Source organism: Cyprinodon variegatus, unplaced genomic scaffold, assembly GCF_000732505.1.
Source record: "Cyprinodon variegatus isolate N-32 unplaced genomic scaffold, C_variegatus-1.0 Scaffold465, whole genome shotgun sequence".
NCBI classification, from domain to species: Eukaryota; Metazoa; Chordata; class Actinopteri; order Cyprinodontiformes; family Cyprinodontidae; genus Cyprinodon; species Cyprinodon variegatus.
In genome coordinates, this window is record NW_015150918.1 from 521,461 (window position 1) to 545,507 (window position 24,047).

The window sequence follows — 24,047 nt, forward strand, 5'->3', positions numbered from 1 at the left end:
TGTTGCTGAGGAAGATGAATTTTAGATGATCAAGATGTTTGTTTTTGTTTTGTTTTTTGAGGGGATGGTAATTTATATCCCTGCCTTTTTTCCTTTGAGCTACGTCAATCATCAAGATCAGTCTCTGGATAAAACAGACACTGTTTGTGTTTTTATTATTTCAGAATATACTTATCAGCAGTGTAGTAGAGCTATTCCTAACATGTTTTGTTTACTAATTAATGGGGTGTAAAGACACATCCATCTATATCAATATATCAATTAAATGATGAACAGTGTAATTATTACATCAATAGAAAATTGAACTATGGATATATTAATCAATACTTTTTATTAAATACCATCACACTAATATTGCATCATTTTAATCACAGACTTCATAATTAAATGTAATCTATTATTGGGAAAATCTATTGGGAAATCTGTTGGCAAATATTGGATTGTTATTGTACAATATACTTTGTGATAAAACTGGCGATTTACACCCTTTTTAATTAGCTAGTACAGATAAAATAGTAAATAAATAGATTTTATTTTGGCCTGATATAGGAGCAATGTGTCTTTATCAGTATTTTTATTCCACTCATCTATAGTACATATTAAAGTTGGTCAGGATGGGAACCAGCTCATTACCTTTAATTACCTCTCATCTCTTGTTTTTCTGTTGGTTTGTGTTTCTTTTCTGCAGGAGAATGCAGGAAGGGATTCAAACCCCCAGAGATGTTCCCCAGAGACGATGATGGACCAGAGGCAGAAATCAAGCTGGTCAGGCAGGTTGTAGTGGATTGCAAACCCTCCCAGCAGCAGCTATGCTAACCGACGAAGCCATGCCACCCCTGCTGTCCTAAAGCTCCTCCCTGACCCCTGAATCTCTCTTTGGTCACATAAGACTCACAGCAGACTGTCCAGCATGGCCCCTCCCTTCATGTGGAAGCTGTCATCCCAGAAGCTTGGCTTCTTCCTGGTGAGCTTCGGTTTCATCTGGGGAATGATGCTGCTGCATTTCACCATCCAGCAAAGGAGCAGTCATGAGAACAGCGCCGTGCTGCGGCAGCAGATCCTGGATCTCAGTAAGCGCTACATTAAAGCGCTGGCGGAGGAGAACCAAAGTGTTATGGATGGTCCTTATGTGGGAACCATGACAGCTTATGGTGAGTACTCTACTTACTGTTCACATGATTGAATTCAGAAGTCAGGTAGCCCCCCCTGTGATTTAAGAGTACATTTCCAAGCCCCCCTCCAGCTAATCTTTTCAACAAGTGGAAAAAGAGAAGTCAGCTGCAGTAAAATTGACAGCGATAGGATAAAAACAGTTTTTTTTATATCGTGAAATCACCACTTCGAAAGTGTAATTATTTGACTATTAGATTAATTTCCTCAAACATCATCGGTTCTTTAAGAATATCGGTCTCCGCCAGTCACGTGACTTTTGTTGCTAAGACGCCATTTTAGGTGGAAAAGGCGTGGTGTAAACAACCGCAGCATAGCTAAACGAAGGACTAAAGGCCTGTTTACATAGCAGCCTGTCCAAGATAAGTCATTACAGTTAACATAAGCCTGAAAACAGGGGCGGATTTAGGAAAATCGGTCTCCGCCAGTCACGTGACATTTGTTGCTAAGACGCCATTTTAGGTGGAAAAGGCGTAGTGTACCACGCCCGAGGTAAACAATTGACGTCACTTGGCGGAGACCGATTGCCATGTAATATCATTCATACCCCTTAAATTTTCATGTATTTTATCATTTCCTAATATATATCTGAAAAGTGTGGCATGTGTTTGTGTTTAGCCTCTGAAACACTCACAAAAAAGGAGTTTATTTTAGTGTACTCCTAATTAGTAAACACAATCAATAAAATCCAAATAAATAACATAATCGATAAGTATATTTCAACATTGTAGAGTATAATCGAAAATGTAATTTGCTGCGAAATTATCCTGAAATTTGTTATTTTTAATATAATATATTGCTAAGTAATCTCATGGATATTTCAGAGGGTTTGGCTCAACTTACTACCTTCAAATATGATGGTGTGTAACAAATCTCTCATATTGGTATTTGAAATTTTGACTTTAATAACTGAAATAGATTAAAGTTGCATTTTTTGGGTGGGTGAATACTTTTGCAAAGCACAGTAAATTATTTTTAGCTTTGCCACGCAACTCCTACTTTAACAAAATTAAGGCCTCATTACCTGTCTGTACTTCTGAGTATTGTGTTGTGAATTAGACGGCTTAGAACAAAAAAAAAACTGTAACCACACGGTAATAATGATGCACGCATGATAACAACCAATGAGTCATATCAAAACAAAGAGCAACAATGCTAACATTAGTCTAGCGCTTCTATAAACTGCTCTGCAGAAAAACATCAACAACAGGAGCAGGCTGTAGTTTAGAAAGCTGGAGCTGTTTGTTCTCAAATGTTACAGAAAAAAGAAAAGCTTGATCATATATTCATAGCCTCTCCACTGCGTGTTACATCTATTAGGTGTTTCCTTGGTGAGGATGTTTTTGAGAAAGCCCTGTTGGCGTTATGAACACTGTAGTGGGTTAAGTGTTACAAAACCAGTTAATGTGTTTAAATGGCTGATATTTTTTTATGTTTTTTGTAAATAATTCATTGAATGTTTAAGGATTTATTGGTTTCACATGTCCAGCATCACAGTAAAAGCCAATCTGGAAGATATGTTGCTGATGCAGCTGCGCTAGAAAAGGTCTAGATGACGCATCGATAGCTTATCATGCCATTAATAGACCTGTGTGACTCCATGAGAGTCTTCATTAAAAAAACCTGAGATTGGAATTGATCGTTTTCAAATTCCCAGAGAAACAAATTACAGTACGGCTCATGGAGATTAAATCAGCTCCCAGATAACCTGAAGGAGATGCAGGAGTATCGAGCGAAACTGGAGCTTATGGATTTCACTGGGATTTATTTTCCTGGAGTCTTAAATTGATTTTTATCTGCTCAAAGGTACATGTAAAATGTAACTGGATATTTGCTGTTTTTTTTTAGTGGCTCTAAAGAATCTCAGTACCTTAATTTAGGAGTAAAATTGAGTGAAGAATTTGAGGAGAAGCCATTTCAGCCCTTATCCAGAGATCCAATTATGATCCTATTTCCTTTTCAGGGAATTCGTCCCTGTCCTGTTTGTTGTTGCTCCCTTAATGTGATAGTTTCACATTGCTGCAGCTGCGTGCCGTCCATTGTCCAATATAATCTAAAAATCCATTTCAAAGTCTTGATTAGGAAGCAAGGCAGCAGGATGCACTGCGCTTCCTGGATTCGCCTTGATCTGATTTGCAATGACCCCAAGAGGCTGGCAGGGGATCCTCTTTGTTACCCTTTTTGTCAATTTAATTCTGTGAATCCCAAAAGCTCTTTGTGCAACGTAGGCAGCTTTGTCTATATGTATAAATGTAATTTTGCAAAACAATTGACTATTACTTTACAAAAAAAACACACATTATGATCTGGCTAATATTAAAATCTGCAGTTTACAAAGAGAACAGCAGTCATCCAATCAGTTTTATATTTGCAGTGTTTCAAGAGATGAGGCAGTATCACTTTTTGACATTGAATTTACTTTGTTTTACTTCAGCTAATGTTATCTGAAGGTATTTCACTATAGAAACCTGATTCAGTTCATCCAGAGATCTATGAATAATTTTAATCAAAATGAATCAGTTTTATAGACCGACTAATTGTGCAGCATTTTTGTTCGACAGAATGAGAATGAGGTAACAGTGTGCTGGTCAATGTTGCAGCAATCTCTGATATTGATCATGTGTTAATAGTTGAAACAGGAACTCTCCAGTAGATCACAGTCTTGTGAGACTAGCAATCTGCTGCAGCTGGCTGTGGTTTGAGAAGTTGGAACACTTGAAACACTTCTATAGGGCGACCTTCTATGTGGAAAGACAGTTCCACAGGGCATTTCTTTGACTATACTTTCCTGCATTAGAGATGCTCAGTTTTTTTATTTATTTTTTGGTGACTCATTGAGATTTTCAGTTTCGTTTTCAGGCTTTATTTGTAGTTAAACCAAAGCCTCTGTTGTGCTGGTATGTTGGCGCACTTCCAATCCCTCTAACTTGAAAAACGCCTGTCTGTTGCATCATGGCGGTAAGCAAAGGCGTCGCTATTATGTAATAGAAGAGAGATGTCAAAGAAATCCCAGATTAAAAATCTTGAATTAGGATTGGGGATGAAAATCTGAGCTCTGGGGAGGTGTAGTAGTTAGTTGGTTCTGCATTAGTGGCTATTATTGTCTGTTTGCCAGTTAAAGCAGCTCTGTGGGACTTAACATTTTCCTCTAAATGTCAGCTCTATCGCTGTGGGTTAAAGTGTCAAAGAAAATGGCTGTGTAAATAGGGCCAGAAAAAGCCTGGTTTTAGTATTATGTCAATGCCACTCTGCCACTATATATATATGTATATATATATATTCTTTCCATCTCATTACTGTTCAGAATATCCTGTGTGCTTTACTGTTAGCTGTGTTCTCTGCAAGATAATTGGAGAAAAGGGCATCTAATGGAAGAAAAACAAAATAAGCCTAGAAAGGCTTTCTTTTCTTTAGCTTCTGGAGCTTTCTGGCTATCTTTTGTGATCTATATAAAAGATGGTTGGTTCTTTTTTTGTTTCTAGACCATCCACCTTCAGGCATTTTTGTTTGGAAAAAGAAATTATACAAAACACTCCTTAAATCATAAGATGGGCAAATCTTAAGCATCAAGTTAAGCGGACCGCACAATTAGTTAGCAGAAAGAGTCACAGCGGTGCGTCTGACCTAACATGTCAGAAAGTTTGATGTCACTGATGTGTGCTTTTTTTCTGCAGACCTGAAGAAGACCCTCGCAGTGCTGCTGGATAACATCATGCTGAGACTTGGCAAGCTGGAGTCAAAGGTGGACAGCATTTATAACGGTACTGGAGCTAATCTGACCAACGGCACCGCCAGCGGCACGGCCACCCCCAGTGCCTCAAACTCGGAGAAAGTCAATGTTGCTGGTATGTACTGCGCTTCTTGCTTTCTTCCCCTAAATGTCTCATTTGGGGCATTTTTTTACATGCTTTGTTGTGCAAAACTTTGCAGGTTTTGCACACTGTAGTTGGACTGCTTGGACAGGATTTATTTAACCCCCCTGTGTTTTTGCATGCTTATATTAGCTCAAACTTGCATTAAGTACTAGAAAAAATCTGACAATGATTTAACTCTCTTGGATTATGTAAGCAGAGAAACTCCTCCTGCAGTGCTTCCTCTTTAGGAATTAAGCCATTACCTTCTTCCTGGAATGAAGTGTTTGCTAATGTATGGTTTATCTGTCTTATAATCATAGTAAATTATTAACTCAACCTCTTGCAATGAGTTCTGTGATTCTAGAATTGTAAAATGTTTGTATTTAATCATGTTATCAAATGCAGTTAATATTATTTATTGGTTTTATGGAATAAGTAAAAAAAAAAAAAATCAGGTTCATTATTATTGGATATCTTTCTGTCACTCCTGTGTGGATATGAAGCTTGATAGTGTTGATGCGGATAACGTGGTTGTATAAAGAAAAGAGGCATTACGGTTTAATCTGCAGGGCACTTTTCAAGGTTTTTGATTGTAAAATATATATTCTAATCCTTGGATAATTTTTCTAAGACTTCCTATTTATACTTCATATCATGTTGATCTCTATTGGAAAGTCAGCAAAACACATAGAAGGTTGTTTTTAATGTGACAAATGGAAAATACGATCAGCTTTTCACTGCATTATATAAACCTTTGCAGATGAAGGCTGTATACAAGTATACAGTTTTCTAACACAATGCAAAAAATCTAATCTGTCAAATTTTCTTAATATAAGTGCTTTTTTGCCAATGGAATAAGAAAATTTGCATTTAAAATAAGAACTGTCTTTTAAGGTCTTTATATCTATCAACCTTATTTTAAGAGTAAAACTAAATAGCCTTTTTTTCTTCTTTCTTTTCTTTCTACGTTTCGCTTGCCTGCTTCTTCTGAATGGATAGCATACCAGTTTTTCACCATACCAGTGAAACACTTTGACAAAGATTTATCGCTGCGTTCTCTTTACACACCCAGCAGCTGTAACCTTGACAAATATTTTGATTCCTAGTTTCACCTCAAAGTGAGGTAGTAAACTATAGTCTCTAGCACACTGTCCTTATAAGCATGCCTCCTGTGTTGGAGTGGGTGGCTGGCTGGCAGAGCTGTTGTCAGCTCCACTGGTGCTCCTCCCTGCCTGGAACGCAATTACAGAGATAGAAATCTGGACAGTGAAGGGAACACGCCTGTCTTTCAGGACTCCTGCTATCAAGATGGAGCTGAACAGCAGCCCTGGGACTGAACTGTTTCCACCCTGAATGCTGCAAATCCTCTTAGCTCAGGACACTGGGTTGTCACACTCCAAAAGCTTGGCTTTTTTTTTACTATGCTAACTCCGTGCTTTGTGGCTTAAAAAAGACCTTCATGGTTTGGAGAATATGGATGGATTGAGAGTGAATATATTTGAAGGTCTGAGTCCCTGCTTTATTAAACAACATATTTTTCCTTTAGCTATTAGTTTACAGTTAGGTGCCATTTTTTTCTTCTTAAAAAATTTAAATAAAAATTCAACGTTTGTTTTTATCGTTCCTGCTTGAGCGTCATTAATCCTGTATTCTAGGATTAGGGCATCAGGAAAACCTATTCCATTACTATTGCTGAATATTTGGATGACAATACAGATTAATACAAAGCCTTCTATTCCAAATCTTTCTATTTGCCACCACTTACTGCAAGCTAAAGCACCTCAGTCACTACAGGATCCGTTAGTCCATATATCGAAATATGTTATTGGTACTTCCGTTTGAATGTGCGGTACCACTTCCTTAATATCCTGCCACACGTCTTGTTGGTTGATTTTTGAGATTCATAGCAACAATCTGTTGATCTCAGTTACTCGCTGCTTTTCTGGTGGTTTCTGATGTAAATTCATACAAATTTGGTGGATTTGAAAGAAATAAGGAAGCAATGTGACTTGTTTCAAAATCCTTTCCCACCGTTCAGCAGAATAATGTTTAAATGAATTGAAGGAAAAACTGAACTACACAACCTAAAGTTTGCTTAGCTAGTTTTTGAATCTGAGCTATTTAAATAATCCTATTTAAGCTGTGTAAAGGAAATCAAGTCTAAACCACTATGACTTTGACACAGTTATTGCTGTAAGATTTTATTTTCTGTCTGCTTTTTATGGCATATGAAAATAGTTATTGAGTCAAGCAGATAAAGATAGCAGCTTTAAAACAATAGATTTATAGTAGCATAAACTTAATAGCAGTTGTAGCTCCTGCTGGTGAAGATTTTGCAGTTATCATAGACGTAGATTTAAAAAAAAGAATTTTAGCAAAAAGTCCAGATTTGTTTTTTGTTGTTTCTTAATGAAATGTTTTTGTGTAGAATATTATTGCTGCTGTGTTTTGTTTTGTTTTTTAGAATGGAAAAAATTATAGATATAAAACTTTTCTTTTGTTTAAAAAACATGTCAATGAGTGGTGACAATATGGTGGAAGATTTTAGTAGTTCTTAAACCGATTTTACAGTTTTATGAAAATGATTTGTTCCAATGAGTTTTTAAAGAAAAAGCTCAAACAAGAAATGTTTGACCAAAGTGCTGCACATCACTAAAATGTGTGTTTTAGAAGTAGCATTGAGTAAAACAGTCTTGGACAACACATAAAACTCCCCCCAGAGAAACGAATAACTCATGTTATAATAGTCGATAGGAAAAACCAATTTACCTTCAAAAAAGAATTTAAAAGAAAACTGAAGAATCCTGCTTAATAACTCGTTCCATACCTTTCAGGTAGCAGCTGTGAAAGCCCAATTTCCTCTAAGGTTCATTGGAGCAAAGAAAAGCAGCTGGTGTCGACCTTGTCGAGCCTTTGGTTCATTTTAAATCAAAAAGAGCAGCCAAATGATAAGACTAGCTGCTGCATCTTTGATGGGTTAAGGTCGAGAGAGGGCAGCCTATCTAACCCTGAAGTACATCACATGGCAATGAGGATGGCTGAAAGTAATAAAGGTCAAATCTAAAGCCGCCAAATTTCAATCCCAAATTGGTAGCAATGTTTTTAAAATATTCCATCAAAGAGCCAAGTTTAATTTTCTGGGCAACTTATGACCTTAGTCTTAAAATCACTGCAGGTCAAAATATTCAGGACATCAAATCTTTGGTTACATTGAGACTTTGGTTAGAATGAGCATTATGCTCTTTAAATAAAGGATTTGAAATGACACCTAAACAGAGCAGATATGGTGAGAAAAGAAGGGTTTTAAATATGGACCGCTGAAATGCCCCGCAGCCAAAATTATGGTTTAGATCAGGCATCAAGGGGCCCTCAACGTCCACATGGGGTGCCCTCAGAGTCTTCTAAAAAAAATAGAACAACTCACCAGTGGGCCAAGTTTGAAATTTTAATGTAATCTGTTGCTGCTGTTGAAGATTCTCAGTCTTCCAGGTCATAGTCATTCCAAACGAAATTAAAAACAATCTACTGGACCTGGTTTCCGTGTTTGAAGACGTTTCACTTCCTATCCAGGAAGCTTTTTCAATTGAAAATGTCAGGAATAGCGTTGAGATTTTATACAGTAGCCCAACAAAGCCTTGTTTCTGTGTTGAAAACATGCCAATTGGAACATTGACAAATGACAAAGAAGACAAATTGTTAGATGACAGTGGAGGACCTCATCTATTCAACCAATCCAAAAACCCCTTTAATGACCTTTAAGACACTTAGATGGCTTATAGGGTATTCTATTTAACAAAAGAAACCAAACGACCCCTTCGTCTGTACCAATATGAATGTTTTTCAACACAAAAACAAAGCTTTGTTGGACTACTGTATAAAACCTCGAACTCAACGATATTCCTGACGTTTTGGATTGAAAAAGCTTCCTGGATGGGAAGCGAAACATCTTCAAACTCAGAAACCAAGTTCAATGGATTCATCATATTAATCATATGACATTTAAGCATTTATAGAAATTTTGTCTAAAAGAAAATTAGAAATTAAAAGAAATGATAAAAACATGTTTATAATGTATGATGTTCAGGTGAACGCTGGTCCTTGGTGTTCATAGGTCAGTATTGGTAGCCCTTCATATATATCAGTGAAGGAGCCCTCATCTGTAAAAAGGTTGGTGACTCCTGGTGTAGATGATTAAAAATAATTTCATAAAAAGTTCTCTCTCCAGTGAAAACATCTCATTAACACAAGGCTGAAAATGAGAAATTAAAAAGCAACTGTGTCAGGGAGACCTTAAGGCCTCAAAGCACAAAGATGTATAATAATACACATCGGTATCCAAAACTATATCATTTCAAACCCTGAAAATGGCATCAAAAATGTTTTTTTTTAAGGAATTTCAAAACCAGACATAAACACGTCAGGAATTACTTTTATCCTTTAAGCAAAATTGGAAGTTTTAACTTTTTAAATTTAACCTTTACTAAAATCAAACGTCACACTCTGTTCTCCAATCTGGACACTGTGTGAAGCTTCAGTCATAGTTGATTGTTTTTATCAGATACAGTGTATAGTTTATGATGGCCGTCTCTTTGAATGAGGCCAGCGCAAAGTCCTGTGTGACACTGATACATTTCCTCGAGGAAACTAGGGTGGTTGCACAGGAGTCCCTGATAGGATCAGATTGTCCTTCCAGCTTTGCGTAGCAGGAGGCAAATGGAACAGGATCCAGCAGCAGCCCTGTGTCTCCGTGTCTCACCGATGTGGATAATCAACCTCCCCACTGGTGCTTCATGTGTGGTCTGCCCTGTGGCGTTTTAATCTCGTCCCACGCGCTCACACGCTGCACGACAAACAGACAGATGTAATTTATAGTCAGGTTGTGATTTCCAGCTCCGGTTGGACCTGGAAGCTCAACTCTTCCGTCTAAGCCCCCATTCAGACGATTTCTCTCTCCCCAGAGTGCGTTTAACTTTGTCAGTGTCTTTTTCTTCTCTGCTACTCTGATGGAGATGTCACCTTTGGCTGTTTCTGTGAAAATGGATGCTTTCCAGCTTAATGTACTTTCATGGGGGAAAAATCAGTTATAGTGCTGAGACAAAGAGATAATGAAATTCAAAACTTTAAAAGGTCAAAAAGCAAGAACTGAATGAATTCCCCTTTTCCCCCTAATATTCATTTTATATTAATTTTAGAACCAAAAAAAATCATAATTCTTTTATTAAAATCAACTAATTCTATGTTATTAAAGTTAATAAAATAAGAATAATAAATTGAATGTATCTGATTAACTACTTGGAAAAATACCTCTATATTCTTCATTTATATTTAAATTACATAATTAATTTTAGATTTTTGGTGCAATTAGTGTTTTTGTTGCCTAAATACTTAATGGGCCTCAACACAAAAATGTACAATCATTAAAAGCTTCACATCTAAAAAAAAAAAAATTTGTGTAGAATATGGGGCTTTTAAATTAATTAAAATGGGACAATTAAAATTCCAAATAAAGTGTTGAAATACAGTGTTCCTGTGCCGTGTGTATGTATGTATTTATGTATATATACATATATATAAGTATTTTAAAGAAGGAACCATATCACACTGTAGGATCAAAAACTACAACTCCATCTTTTATTGATTAAACAGTAAAATTATTTAAAAATGCAGGTTTTATTTTCAAAGATTTAACAATTTTATTTAAAAAAATGCACAATATATCTAAAATATGGAGAAATACCTTATTTTAAAATGAGAAAATGGTTATAAACCCCTTTATTCAGGTGATATAATAGAGATCAGAACCTGCAGTCTTCTAATTCACCCAGGATGTGACTAACAAACACTTTGAGAACCTTTATATGTGAAAGCAGCAGTGCATAAATGATCAGATCACTGTAGTTTATATAAAGTTAAAAGCTTAACTGAAAGGCTCATTTCAGTAACATAATCTGCAAACACCAAACAATTTTAGATTTAAAGATCAGTAATCAGCTGCAGACGGGAATATACCTTTTGAATTATAATCAGAATGGCAGAGCCTAAAATCAACCAGTTCTTGTCACAGCAGGGTCTCTTTTCTGGCTTGTTAATTGCAAGATATTCCTATGGTGTTTATCATTAAGTGAGAATCTCTAAACGGAGACAAAGCGATGCTCGATGCAGCAGCCTGGCTTGTTTCACAGCCTTTGATGTGGAATATTTGAAAGTCTTTTCCTTCATACGTGAGTGAGCAACAAGTACATTCAAGTTCTTTCCTTGGGACCTAAAATTAGCCTCTTTTGGTTCTGTTGCACATCAAAGTCTTCTGGTGGAGACAGGATTACTTTACCTTGAATCTATGTTCCTGTGGTCTAGATCAGAAAAGTTTGTTTGCCTATAAATCGAATAACTGTTTATTATATAATCTAATGTTTAATCCGACCAAAGCAAAGATCTTGCAAAGATCATTTTCCTTGCAAGGGGGAGCGGAGCAGGAGGGGTTTTTTTTGTTTTGTTTTTTCTTTAAAAAAAAAAAAAGCAATGAAGGATTGAGATTTTGCCAGTCTTTACTGAACCATTTTTCGCTGCAGCTGCAACTTTTTTGGGGTCCGTCTCCTGCATATTTGCAGACAAAGCATTTTGCATATGGGCCAAACAGTTTAATTTTAGTTTACCTAAGTAAGATCGCCTTCTTTTATGCAAACTGCAATCAGGACTTGTATGGCTTTCATTAAACTAAGGCTTTTAAGACTCTTTCATAAAGGTTAGATTTGTACAATAGTTCTATCAACTGATTCTCTGGGAGCCGTTTTACACAAATAGGATAACCTGCATATTACTTTCCTTTTGCTCTGAAATGTACTGCTTTATGTATGGCGATCAATTAAAATCTCAGTGAAATAGATTGACTTTATTAGTGTTAAAATGAGTAGATTAGCAAGGTATTGTACATCCCCCTTCATTTTATGAACTCTTCCTTCAGGCTGATTAGGACAGCATGGCTGGGGGAACATCTGGGCCTGACACCACTGGCTGTGACACGTGCTTCCACTGTCTCACTACACTTTCTCATTATACTTTTTGCTCTTTTTTTCCTCTTTTTGCTTTAGTCTGTTTATGTTCCAACCTTAATTTTAACCAATGATGTCCATTTTCACCTAACAAGGAAAAAAGGTTACCGATTGTGACTGATTTTAGTGTTGAAGGGTTCCTATGTTAGTTTATCTGAGGAACATTAGTCATAGCTCTGTGAGGAGGTCTGTAAAAGGTATTAATCTGTCGTCCTTGGGCTGATCTTGGTGTAAAATCTTGGTATCTCTTCCTGATAATTTAGCGGAAAACATTGGGCTGATCAAATGGCCCCAGCACAAAAGGCAGATTGGTTACAGCCGAGGTTTGTGCTCGCCGCAGCAGAGGGGAATGAGATCAGGGTTACACGGGGGTGGGGGGGGGACTTGGATTCAGTTTTCTTCCTCAAGGTCTTTACTGTTGAAGGCCTGTGTGGACCAGAGGTAGTGGGAGACGTGTGTTGACCCGTTCCAAACACGTGCTCACATGGGAAGCCCCTCTGGTTTATGTTACCCAACTATGTGTCTTTAGGTGACAGGCTGTCTAAATGAGCTTTTATTATTTTCCCCAATTGTTCTATTTCTAGTTCAGTTACCTGGGGGGGTAAAAACTGACTGGAAATTCCCTTTAAGTATCTTCTGGCATATTCCTACCTCTAAAAGCAGCGTGTAAATCTGGTTCAGAAATGTTGTGCAGACATATTTTTACCCCTGAAATCCCCACAGTCTATTCGCTTTGTTAGTCTGTTAATGACCCTGCGGTTTCCTATTTCCCATGCCAAACCATTTGAAGTTTTATGGCAACACAAAACTAACTGGTTTGAGACCATGGCTGAGTCCCAATCACTAATCACTATATAGGGTACTGCATAGTGAATACACCATTTTAGACGAGTGTCCGAATGTCTAGCAGATGAAAAAGTAGTGGAGTCGAAATTTCCCACAATGCACCTTGAAAAGTAGTGATCATCCATGGTCACTGGATGAGCAGATATATCCTGGAGGGTTTTTTGCGAGGAGAACGATCCTTTCAAAGCATCATGGGATTTGTTGTCACAGCAGCCCCTGACCAATAACAAAGATGGCGCAGGCACCGTGCGGGGAGACAGAGTCATTTGAAAAACAGGGAGCGAAAAATAGTGATCATCTGTCTAAACGGTCAGTAAACTAAGTTCCCTATAAAGTCCACTATATAGTCCCTGCTCTTTAGGGACTATATACTATAGGTTTAGGTGTTATCTCTGTGACCATAGGTAAAGGTGTTGAACTTTGCCTGACTGGGAATTCCTTGCTACATCTGACCTCGCATTACCGTAATGGAGACTGTGTTCCATACCACCCTGCAATCATTAAACTAGGGGCCAGGACGCCTGAATGTCAGCTGACATCTTTATCTTTCCTTTCAGTTTTCTTAACTAGAAGTCTAACATTCAGGTTATATACATGTGGATTTTGTCTTCTGCGTTGAAAAAAACTTTTTAGCCTCATCAACAAGCTTATCCTGACTGAGGAAACTGTTGTTTTTAAGTATGATAAGTTATCCAGGGTGTTACCTCAATGAATCCCACTAAACCACAGAGTTCCAAGCCGGACTTCCTGATTATATCCCCCTGATCTGTCCATTTGTTCAGCTGTCAGCGCTGCGCAGTTAGCACTGCTTTCCTCCTGTCTAACTGAGGCCGCAGCTAAGATGTGTAAATTTGCACACATTAATAGTTTCCAGGAAAGTGCCTGGAAAGTGAAGGCTGCTTGGCTGGAGGGGAAACTGCACTTTCACCTGAATTCTTTTTTTCATGAAAAGCTTTTTTATGAAAGCTTATTTAAGTTGATGCGCATTACGCAATAACTTGAAAAACTATGCTTTAAGTTATTCCCATTAAGTTAGGTTCGAAGCACAGTTTCCGATGTTTTTTATGGAGCCTTTTTTAACAAAAAGAATAATGGAAAATGATTCATATTTTTGGGAAAGGCAGTTTTGAAGTGTGTATATTTGCATTTAGCACTACATAGGAAAGGTGTCGCGGAGATTTACTGAAAATCAACAAGTCTTTATCGATGTCGTTCTGCTTTGCACACATCCAGACTAGGATTTCAATCTTCCTTTTCTCCTTTATTTAATTTCCTCGCATGCTCAAATATTTATTTTAAATAACTATGTGCAGATGGTGTTTGGTTCCTTTGTTTATGCACAAAATCTTGGCAATTCAAAGTAAATAACCGTCTTATTTTTTGCAGCCGTGGTGCAAAGGGTTTCTGCTTCTAATGTAATGTTCAATGGTTGCAATGCTATCACAAGGCACTATATCCGCTGCAGCAAGACCCTTTAGTTTTATAGAGCGAATGTTCCCTTTTTTTTTCTCAGTTTTAACTCTGAGGTTGAAAACAGAGTGGAAGAAAAATAATAGTTTAAAGCAGATGTGAGCGATTCAGTCCTGGAGTTGTGAAATGACTTCTTTGACTTGGACTAACACATGCATGAAAGGGAGGGGGGGAGATAACATGTAGAGTGTTGTGCATCTTCACAGATAAGGCTATTTCGGGGTTGTCAATAACATTGTGCGCCTACCGCTAGGTAACAGTAACTTAAGCACAGTTAGATACCTCTGGAAATACTATTGAACTTGAAAGGATCTTATTGAACCCAGCTTCTGATTATTTGCATGTTTTATGTAGCTTTTGCCTCATTATCCTGCGTTTCAAATGCTCTCCACCCTCTGTTTTATTTTATGTGCTACAGCTACTTATAAAACTTTTTATTAGCTTGTTTTCATTTGTGGTTTTAAGCTGTTAAAGCCTTGTAGGAAAACCATTTTCACCTCTATTAGCTGTTGGCTTTTATGTATTTTTAAAATGGATTCTTCTGTTGGCTGCAGTATGTTTTGGTCTGATATGTATTCCCCGTATTCTTACCATAGAAAGCATATCTTTGAAATGGTTTTGTTTGCATCTGGCTTTTCCCCATCATTCAAAGCTTTGCAAATGGACCCTAGAGACCCTGCTGCATGGTACTCTGGAGCAATTAAAGTCGTGTTGAAGCAGTCATTTCAGTTTGGTGGATTGGCGATAAGTGCCTCAGTTTTAAACGGGCCCCATATCTCCTGTTTTTGATTATGAAGGGAACTATATTTAGCTCCTCCTTGGCAGCAGCTTCTGCTTGATTAAACGGAGGAAAAGATTTGCCTGGTGGCGTTGGCGCTCACAGTGTGATGACAGGCTGCCATCCCTGGTTGGTCATTTGGGTTGGCTGGCTGGTACACTGACACGGCTGGCGACTGAAGGATGGAATAACAGCAGCTCACTCTGCACCTTTTGTCTGGAGACAAACCATTTACCTCACAACTGATTAGTTCTTTTTAATTAGGCTGCTTTTCTGGAGAGCAGAGAAACCGCTGTTATTTACTCTGTTTAGAAAGACTGTCCTTTTTTTCCCCCCTCTAGCTTTTTTACGTAATATAAGATATTTTTTCTAAATTCCAGAATGAGCTAAAAAATGTTTGAACTTTTAATTAAAAAGTTAGCAAATATTTCCCTATTTCTTACAAATACGTTTGAAATGTTTTGGCTTTTCTTATCAAAACATTTTTAGGACTCTTATTCCATTACTTCAGACAAAAGTGTCATAACAGAGTTGGGTTTCTTCCTGCCTTTCGGCTCCAGCTTCTCAGCTTTCTTCAAGACTCGCATAATGACTTCATGTTGGCAGCCTTAATAAATTATGCTTCAGGGAAAACATTTAACCTCCTGGTTGATATTTTCAGGTTGATTTCAATATTTCCACCTGATCTTTCTTTATTGTGCAGACTGTTTTGTAAATTGCACCAGTCCCTCTTGCAGCAGAATGGCCACCACTCTAATTCACGGTGTGGTTGGTGTTCTCAGGCTTGCAAGTCTTGTAATTCTTGAAAAAAAAAAAAGAAAAAAAAAGGGGGGGGGGTTATTATGATCAAAGATTTTAATTTTAGCTTAATCAAAGCAGATAAAAATGAGGAAGCAGTACATTTAGAAGCCCTTATCATTACAACTTCCTTACCAACATTGTTAAATTTCCTCATAATTGAACTGCGTGTTTAATCTTACACTGTGAGGGGGGGAAAAGGAGTTGTCTTTTTGTACAAGCTATGTAAATATGTCACTTGAACTGCATGCAGTGCTCTGCTCAACTTTTGGCTCCTCTGCTAAAGTTGTGTAAACAGTACGGGTGTAAAAGCACACAAGAATTCAGTCTGGTAAGATTTGGCTTCACCTCAGTGAGAGGTCATTTTCAGTTTCTTGAATCAACCCTTCACCCTGTTCTAAAAAATAAACTGAGGAGTACAGAAATGCAGATGCGTTAAGATAAGAAGGAAGGCATGCCATTATAGCTAACTTCCATCCTGTTCATGCTAATCAGTTTAGAAGTAGTACAGTTAGCAGCAGGTAGTACAATGGTTGGGTTACTTGTATAAATATAAATATATATAATGTATTTAAATCTGTAGTTTTTATCAGTTTGTTGCATTTAATGGTTCACTAATTTAGATTTAAAGCCATTATTTTACCAACAATTTATATTTGAGTAATTTATGTACCGGTATTTCTAATTATGGCAGGATGGGTCTTCCATAAGCCATTGCCTGATGGGTGATAAAACTGTCTATAGAGTTCCTTCTATACAGTACCAGCTGTACCTGGATGTAGCCTCAGCAGCTGTTAGGAAAAAAAATCTCTTCCTCACCAGAGACCTTAGAGCACATTGGATGCTACAGGTGTGCTACCATTTGTGATTTAAGCTCAGAGGGCTGTTTTCTCTTTAGAGCAGATGAGGGAGGAACCAATCACTGTGGAGAGATTGTGTTTTGGTGTCAGACTAGGGATGAAGTGAAAGGAGCAGATGGAACAGCTAGTTATAGTATATTTTGCTAATTTACATTGATGCCAATTAACTTATTAGCTTCTTGAGCTTACTAACCGGGTTGTTATTTACCGGTCTGAAAGATGATCAACATAAATCTGCTCTAACTACCTTGTTGGTGAACAGCAGTGTTTAGTAATACCCAGGAGCCCTCTTTGTTTCTTTCAGTTTTGGTTTCTTTTTAAAGTGGTACTACAGACGGATGCATCGCACTTGTAGTTCCTTTAGGTTTTATAGCTGTTTAGATGTGAAACACTCTATGCTATCCAATGGTTGTGGAGTTATGATACTAATGTGTGCTTCTTCACATCCCTAGAAAAATGAATTTATCTTTTTATTACAGTACAATCAAACTGCAATTTGTTTTTCATAAAAACCCAACCTTTAATTGGTGTCAAAGTATGAAAAAAAAAAAAACATTGGTAACTAACTTGACATCTTTTACAGCTTCTGTTAAATTTTTTTATCAATAAATGTGTTAAACTTTTTATGTATTGTATCATTTTTGTGATTTCTGGTTGGCATAGTGGAGGATCTGAGATGCTGGGGGCTGGTTTCTCTTCTAAAACCACTGGAACCTTGTTATTTTGAGTTATATTGCTGGACTTCTTAGACTGAGAATTTGTTTTTATTTGTTCAAGCTATTAATCATTAGTCGTACAGGATTTTTAATGAACAAGAATGTCGACAGAGTAAAATTTATGTCGGACAATCAATCAATCAATCAATCAATAATACTGCCAACGTACTCCCCTCCAGGAGGAGCTAAAGTTGTTTGGTCAGTGACTGGGAGCAAACCACTGGGTTTCCTGAAAACTTTTAACCAGTCTGTATGATTTAAATTGAACTGTCTTTGTAATTTGGCCTTGAGACGACATGAAGGGGCACAAAATAAATAAAACTGAATATAAAAAAATGAGAAAACAAAGAAAGCTTGTCATGGGAAGGAGGAGGAAACATTTTTCTTTAGAGTGACATGAAAAAGTCCCCTTTTTCAAACTATAGCATGCTTTCCCAGCAGAATCACAGATGATAGTTAAACGAATCTAACAAAATTCAATCTTATTTTAGTGTTGTCTGAGGTATTATAGTTTTATTGTGCAAATATTCCAGAAATATAAAATTAACTATATCAGAAATATGTAAACACCTGTCTATAGTATCAATACCATGGCATTTACTATTGCATCCAGATACAGCATTTGAGAATCAGTACTTTTTGGAGCATTTATGTTTTTGATAATCCTAGAGGACTCAGAACTCTGGATTGTCTTAAATGACCTGCACAAATAAAGATGGCTATAAATCACATTTGATATTTAAGACCTAATTATTGTGGCATCAGTCTAATTGATTTGTGCTTCTTTCTTGTTTTAATCAACATTTATTAACAAGTCAAACAACAATAATTGTGGGTAGGAAAAAAAAAAGAAAAAGGAGTGGCAATGCGAATACGAAACTAAGGAATGCACCTTTTAGGTAAAAATACTGATACAAGACCCACATTTTGGCAGGCCATTGTAGTGGCGTATATCTATGGTAATATAGATCCCTATATTTTATGTTACATTTTATGGCACAATTGATTTAGTTAAACATTTATCAAACACAATAGATTGTTTTTTAATCTTCACTGAATGAGTGCTCTTATAACAAAGGATGGATTTACCCAAACTTTCATTGAGACTATTTAGTGATTGAGTCATGGTTGTATCACACCTCCATGCATTAATACCTGTTTGTATCAGAGGCGTTGCTTTTGAGTTTCAATGGCTAGATTTCCAGCTTAGAAGCAGGTTTTAGTTTCACTGTTTATTTGTTAAAAGCAGGTTTAAAATCTTCCTACTGACCAAACTGCTGCAGCTTAAGTTTCCTGTGTTCTATTAGTAACATGCTTCCCTCTGATATGAGTGGCCTCTACAAGCCTCCTAATGCTTTAAAATAAGATAGATAAAATAAGATATTCCCATGTAAGATCATTAAACTATCAGGAATCAGTTTATTTTTCTTTTAATGAGATGAAATTTAAACTAAAAATAACTTGCCATCTGATAGCTCCATTAAAAGTCAAATTACATTGGAGGCCTGTCTGCTTTTTCTTTTTTTCCCCACGGTTCTCTAAGTTACTACCATAAATATGTGGAACTCACTTCCTGCTTCGATTTGAATCCAGTAATCAGCTTGTCTGAATCCAGGAAAGCACCAGTTTAAACCAGTACAGCAGGTCAATCCTGCTTTAAACAGTAGCTGCTCTTTATGAATGTTTTTTTTTTTTATTCAAATAATCATAATTTCATTTCCTCTTTTTAAAAACCCACTATCTATATTGAAACGGTGTAATTCTTCAGAATCGTTCTTCCTGCTGAGACGCTTTCAGCTTCACCTGCAGTTGCAAAATTCTTTAGTGTTAAAGAGGGAAGGTTTTATGACTGTGTCTCTTTGTGGTTGGTAGTGTGGGCTGTAGATTATAGAGCAGCTGCCCCCTCGGCAGACTGAAGGACTAGCTGTCTCAGTGCTGTTCTGTATAAGGCAAACGCAATGCAGGTTTGTTAGGGAGACATTTTTATATGACACACTTCATCAGCAACTAATGCTCTATTGTTAGTTGTACGTGGCTGCTTGGGCCTTGTTCACCTCCTCCCTTCCGATCTAACTGGCCAAACTGGTTTTGACATATTACATGTTTGAGCTGCTGAAACATTTGTTTGCCGTTTAAACCACTAAAGTTATTTTATTAAAGAGTTTGACTGTTTTCCCTATCTGGTTTCAACTGTTGGTTGAAATACAGTTTTAAATTACCCATATATCGGTTTTTAAACTGGAGGAGTTTTATAAACGTGACCAGTAGAAAGCGGTGCATACGTATGAAGTTGGAATATCAAATTGTGATGTTTAATCAGAAAATATGAGAAAAGCATGGCGTGCATATTTATTAACCCCCCACCCCTTATGGACCTTTGTAGGACCAATGTTTTCCCATTTATCATGGAAAATACCTGAGGATCAGTCAGGTTAAATGGAGTCTAAAGGACAGTATCTGAGTATTGATTCTCATTTGGATTTTGGTCTGAGCCATTTTAACTCATATATATGCTGTGAAGAGCCTCAACCCTGATCTTAATTCTACGTCTTTTGATTCTCTTCCTGCTTCCCTAATAATCCAAAGCATCTCTGCAGGATTACCACTATTTATGACTGTGGGGATGTCGTGTTCAACACGCTATGAAGTCAGTTTTCTGCCTTTAAAAGCTTCAGTTCTGGGTTTAAAAATGTGTGGTTTATCTGTCATTGTTGCACAAAATCCTGCTAAAGTAGTTAATAATTTTATTGATACAAATTTTGAATAAATTCATTATCTATGTCTTTAAGAGAAGATTATTAGGAGTATTGCACATTGTCAAGCTGCTGTTCAAATGTAGTTTTATTTGCCTGTATTGTATCCTAGGACTCAACCCTAGGAAACTCAACCTGAGATCCATACTGTTACGCACCGTCTGTATTCTGTTCTATCTCATCTAAAACTCTTCATTTTCTTTTTTGGTGCTGTCAAAGTTATATACAATAAAAGAAAAAACTTTATGGCTGACCCAGTCCATCTTATTGATTTTCTTCTGTCTCTGCTCCCTTAGACCTCCTAAACGGAGCCCAGGAGAAGTGTGAGCTGCCACCTCTGGATGGTTTTCCTCACTGCGAGGGCAAGCTCAAGGTGCATCACACACACACACTTACATATCTCTCTTCTCCTGCTTTTCTTACACCTGTTTTACTCCCATTACATTTTTTCCCCATGTTTCATATCTTCATTTCAAATAGAAACTGAGCTGGTAGACTTTGAACTTGATGCGCAGTATTTGCACACATGCAGTTTGCATGCCACCACCCGCTTCACACAGGTTGGAATCTCACATTTGCATGTTTGGTGCATATGCAAATATGACATAGAAATTTTTTTATGACTGCCATACTGCATTGCATTGGGAATTTTATTCTCAGCTTTTTGGCATTTCAATTACTAACCTGTCAACATTTGTATCCATTTTTATTAATTTATGGGTTTACTTTCTTTTCACATATTTAGCTTTAAGTAAGGGGAAAAAAAAGAGCTTATAATCAAACTCCTCCTGCAGCTAAATTAACGAGTCATATGCGAGTTGAACTACATGTGGATTTTAAGAAAAGTTGATGACAGTAAATCAAATGGAAATCTCACTAGTAGGAAGAAAAACATGCATATAACAAAACCAGAATATTTAAAATAGAGAGTTGCATGTCTCAAAGGGTGTTTTAAATTAAACAAATTAGAATTAAGTAGCTTTTTTTCTTTGAATGTTAAATATTTGGCAGTTTTGAAGTGGTGTAACAGGAAAACTCTTTAATCATGTCAAAAAAATAAAATCCACCCTAAAAACACTAACTCAGAACAGTGTGCCTTGTTTTTTCACAGCTCATTTATGCTGTTTTTAATTTGTTTGGCAACTGTAAGAAGTTAAACTCTTATAGATGCATATAGGTGCATGCAAAATGTTTGTGCATGGTTTAGTTTTGTGTTTATGTATGTCAAGCTGTCGGGACCTATGACTACACACCATCTGCACCACCAGTCACAATTTTCATACAATACGTCAGCATTTCCGAGCCAGTGAAAGCCAGCGCTGAAACTCTTTGACAACACACACACACCCACACAGACACAATGGCTCACTCAAGCTTGAAAATTTCCTATACTGGAGTCCAGCAGCTTTTAAACATCTGAAAAATCAATTTTTTTTGCATTTTTATGGACTTGTCTTGGATCTGGTTTAAAGAAAAGGCTGGAATCTCCACGCCACTTAATGACTCATTCAAGCTCCTTTGCCAAACTTTAATTTGATGCATCATTTCTTCTACATAAAGCTCCAGCAGGGTCACTATCAGTCAGTTCACATCTGTGAACAAAGCAGGGAAGCCGTAGAGGGTACGAGGACTTCTGGCTTGGGGGGTTTCAACTAGCTTTGGCAAATTTATTTTTGTAATTTTATATGTTTAAACTGTGTAGAAAAGGTTTAATCTTAGTATATGACCCTTAAAAGTGGTTATATTTGGAACAAGGAATGGAGATGGTCCAATGTCAATCAAGTAATAAAGAATAAGCTGTTTTATTGATGCTTTATGAAGCAGATGCTAGTTTAATGTTAGCATGCATTCTATGATTCGACTAATTGATCATTTGGTCACAATATTTGAACAATTAACTTATAAAGAAAAGTTTCTCTTGTGCTTTATAGGCTTGGGTTGTTTCTGTAAGCATTATCAATTTTAACGAGTTGGGTTTCAGGTTCTCTCTGCCCAAATCTTTGCTTCAGGGATTAATTAGATCCAGTAAATGAAGAGCCAGTCGTGTCCATGAAAACCGGGCTTTGTTTCTAAAAGTAAAAGGTTAATTTTGCCGTTAATGCCAGTACTTTTACACTAGAGTTGAAGGGAAATAATGGTCTCTTCTATTGTTTCTAAGGATCACTTAAAACCCTAACATGTCCTGCTGAATGTCTTTCATTATCTCATATGTTCTGTCCTCTTGTTTTATTTTATTATTGCAGTGGATGAAGGAGATGTGGCGCTCCGACTCCTGCTATTCTAACTACGGAGTGGATGGGTCCACCTGCTCCTTCTTCATTTACCTCAGTGAGGTACGTCGTTTAGAGCTCTTTGAAATTCTAGCCTGCGTTTCTCTTCGGTTTCTCCTTCCTAATGACCTAATTTAAATGTTGGGAATACCTGGGCCTCTACAGGGAGTTACATTAAGTCATTTAATTAGATTTTCCAGCTTGCAGAACAACACTGTTCCAGGTAGAAGTTGTTAGTGGGGAAGAACGGAAGCTATGTTTAAAATTGAGTCTAACAAGACGCATTAATGTAAGGAGCTGTTTATAAAGAAACCGTTTTTCTGACTTGTTCAGACGTGTCTGTGGGGCTGTTCAGGCTCTGATTTATGGGTTAGCTTAACACCTTGTTGTAAAGGAACATTCTTGGAGGGGTTGAAAGGTCAATTTCCTCCTGGGAAAATCTGTGGAGTATTTTATAAATCTGTCCTAATTTAGAAAAGGGGATTTAACATCATGGAAAACAGAAAAATGGCTGCTCTGTAACATGATTCTTATAATTTAGAGATCATATAAGGGTGAAGCTCAAAAGGAGAAGTAAAGGGGATCTATTTTTGTATTCTTGAGGGGAGATGATAGTGAGGATGATTTACATAAAGGGAATTAACTTTTTGAAGGAACAAGTTTTTAATCTATAAGAAAAGAACATGTATTCACTGAGATCCTCGGTACACCAGGAATAAAACTTAAGTTAAAAAAAAGGCTTTCTGTTTCTCAGGTAATGAAACCAAATTGAATTTTTATCCCACATCTTTAAGCTTTGGAGAATATCTTGCTCAGATCCTGAAACGTTTTGATTTCCTTGCTGCCACTAATCTTTAAATCATTTCCTATCCTCCAAGTTTAAGACTTGAACAAATATGCTAATTTTAGATCTGCTTCTCTGCCTTTCATCTCCCAGGCTCCAATAACCAACGCAGCCTTTTGTTATCATCAAGTTCTGTTACGAATCTGCTGGGTTTTGATGATTCAAATCTCTTCTGGCAAAGTTTCATCAGTCAATCCAACATCTGCTAATTCAAGTCTTGATTTTTCAGCTGGTAGTTTTTTTTATTTTTTTAACTATGAATGACGGCAGATGGTAGAAAAATTTTAAGAAAAGCAGATTTTCAGCCACAGCTTCAGTTCTGGAAATAGTGAGTTATGAATATTGTATATAAGCTAAAAGCCTTTCAGGCGGTAAAGAATAAAACCTAACATGCGGTGGATGAAAATAGAGATGAGATGGGCACCAGTAAAAGCCATCTTGGTCGTCTCAAAAACAGGAAGCGGTGATATTTGTGATTAAAGCACAGGAAGAACCCAAACACCCGCGCCCCTCCTCTCTCTGTTATCTCAGCTAATCTAAACCTTCTCCCTCAGATCCATGTGATCGAATGGTTGCCACGGTGACATCCATGTATTTTAAGCTCTTCACGCTCCTTGGCTTATTGTTTTAACACGACAT

The 24,047-nt window shown here is 37.1% G+C and overlaps 1 protein-coding gene across 2 annotated transcripts in view; it reads left to right on the forward strand.

Moving 5' to 3' along the window:
- The window catches only part of LOC107094135 (alpha-1,6-mannosylglycoprotein 6-beta-N-acetylglucosaminyltransferase A-like), a 63,624-nt gene that overhangs the window by 13,370 nt on the left and 26,207 nt on the right, over positions 1 to 24,047 (forward strand). Inside the window, exons 2-5 of one of the 2 annotated variants that reach the window (XM_015389568.1) lie at positions 689 to 1,151; positions 4,845 to 5,015; positions 20,591 to 20,667; positions 22,538 to 22,627. In XM_015389568.1, the coding sequence (XP_015245054.1) occupies positions 911 to 1,151; positions 4,845 to 5,015; positions 20,591 to 20,667; positions 22,538 to 22,627 (579 nt within the window). In that variant the 5' untranslated portion in view covers positions 689 to 910. Of the gene's footprint in view, positions 1 to 688; positions 1,152 to 4,844; positions 5,016 to 20,590; positions 20,668 to 22,537; positions 22,628 to 24,047 lie in introns of those variants that run through there. The other variant, XM_015389569.1, reaches the window with a different exon arrangement.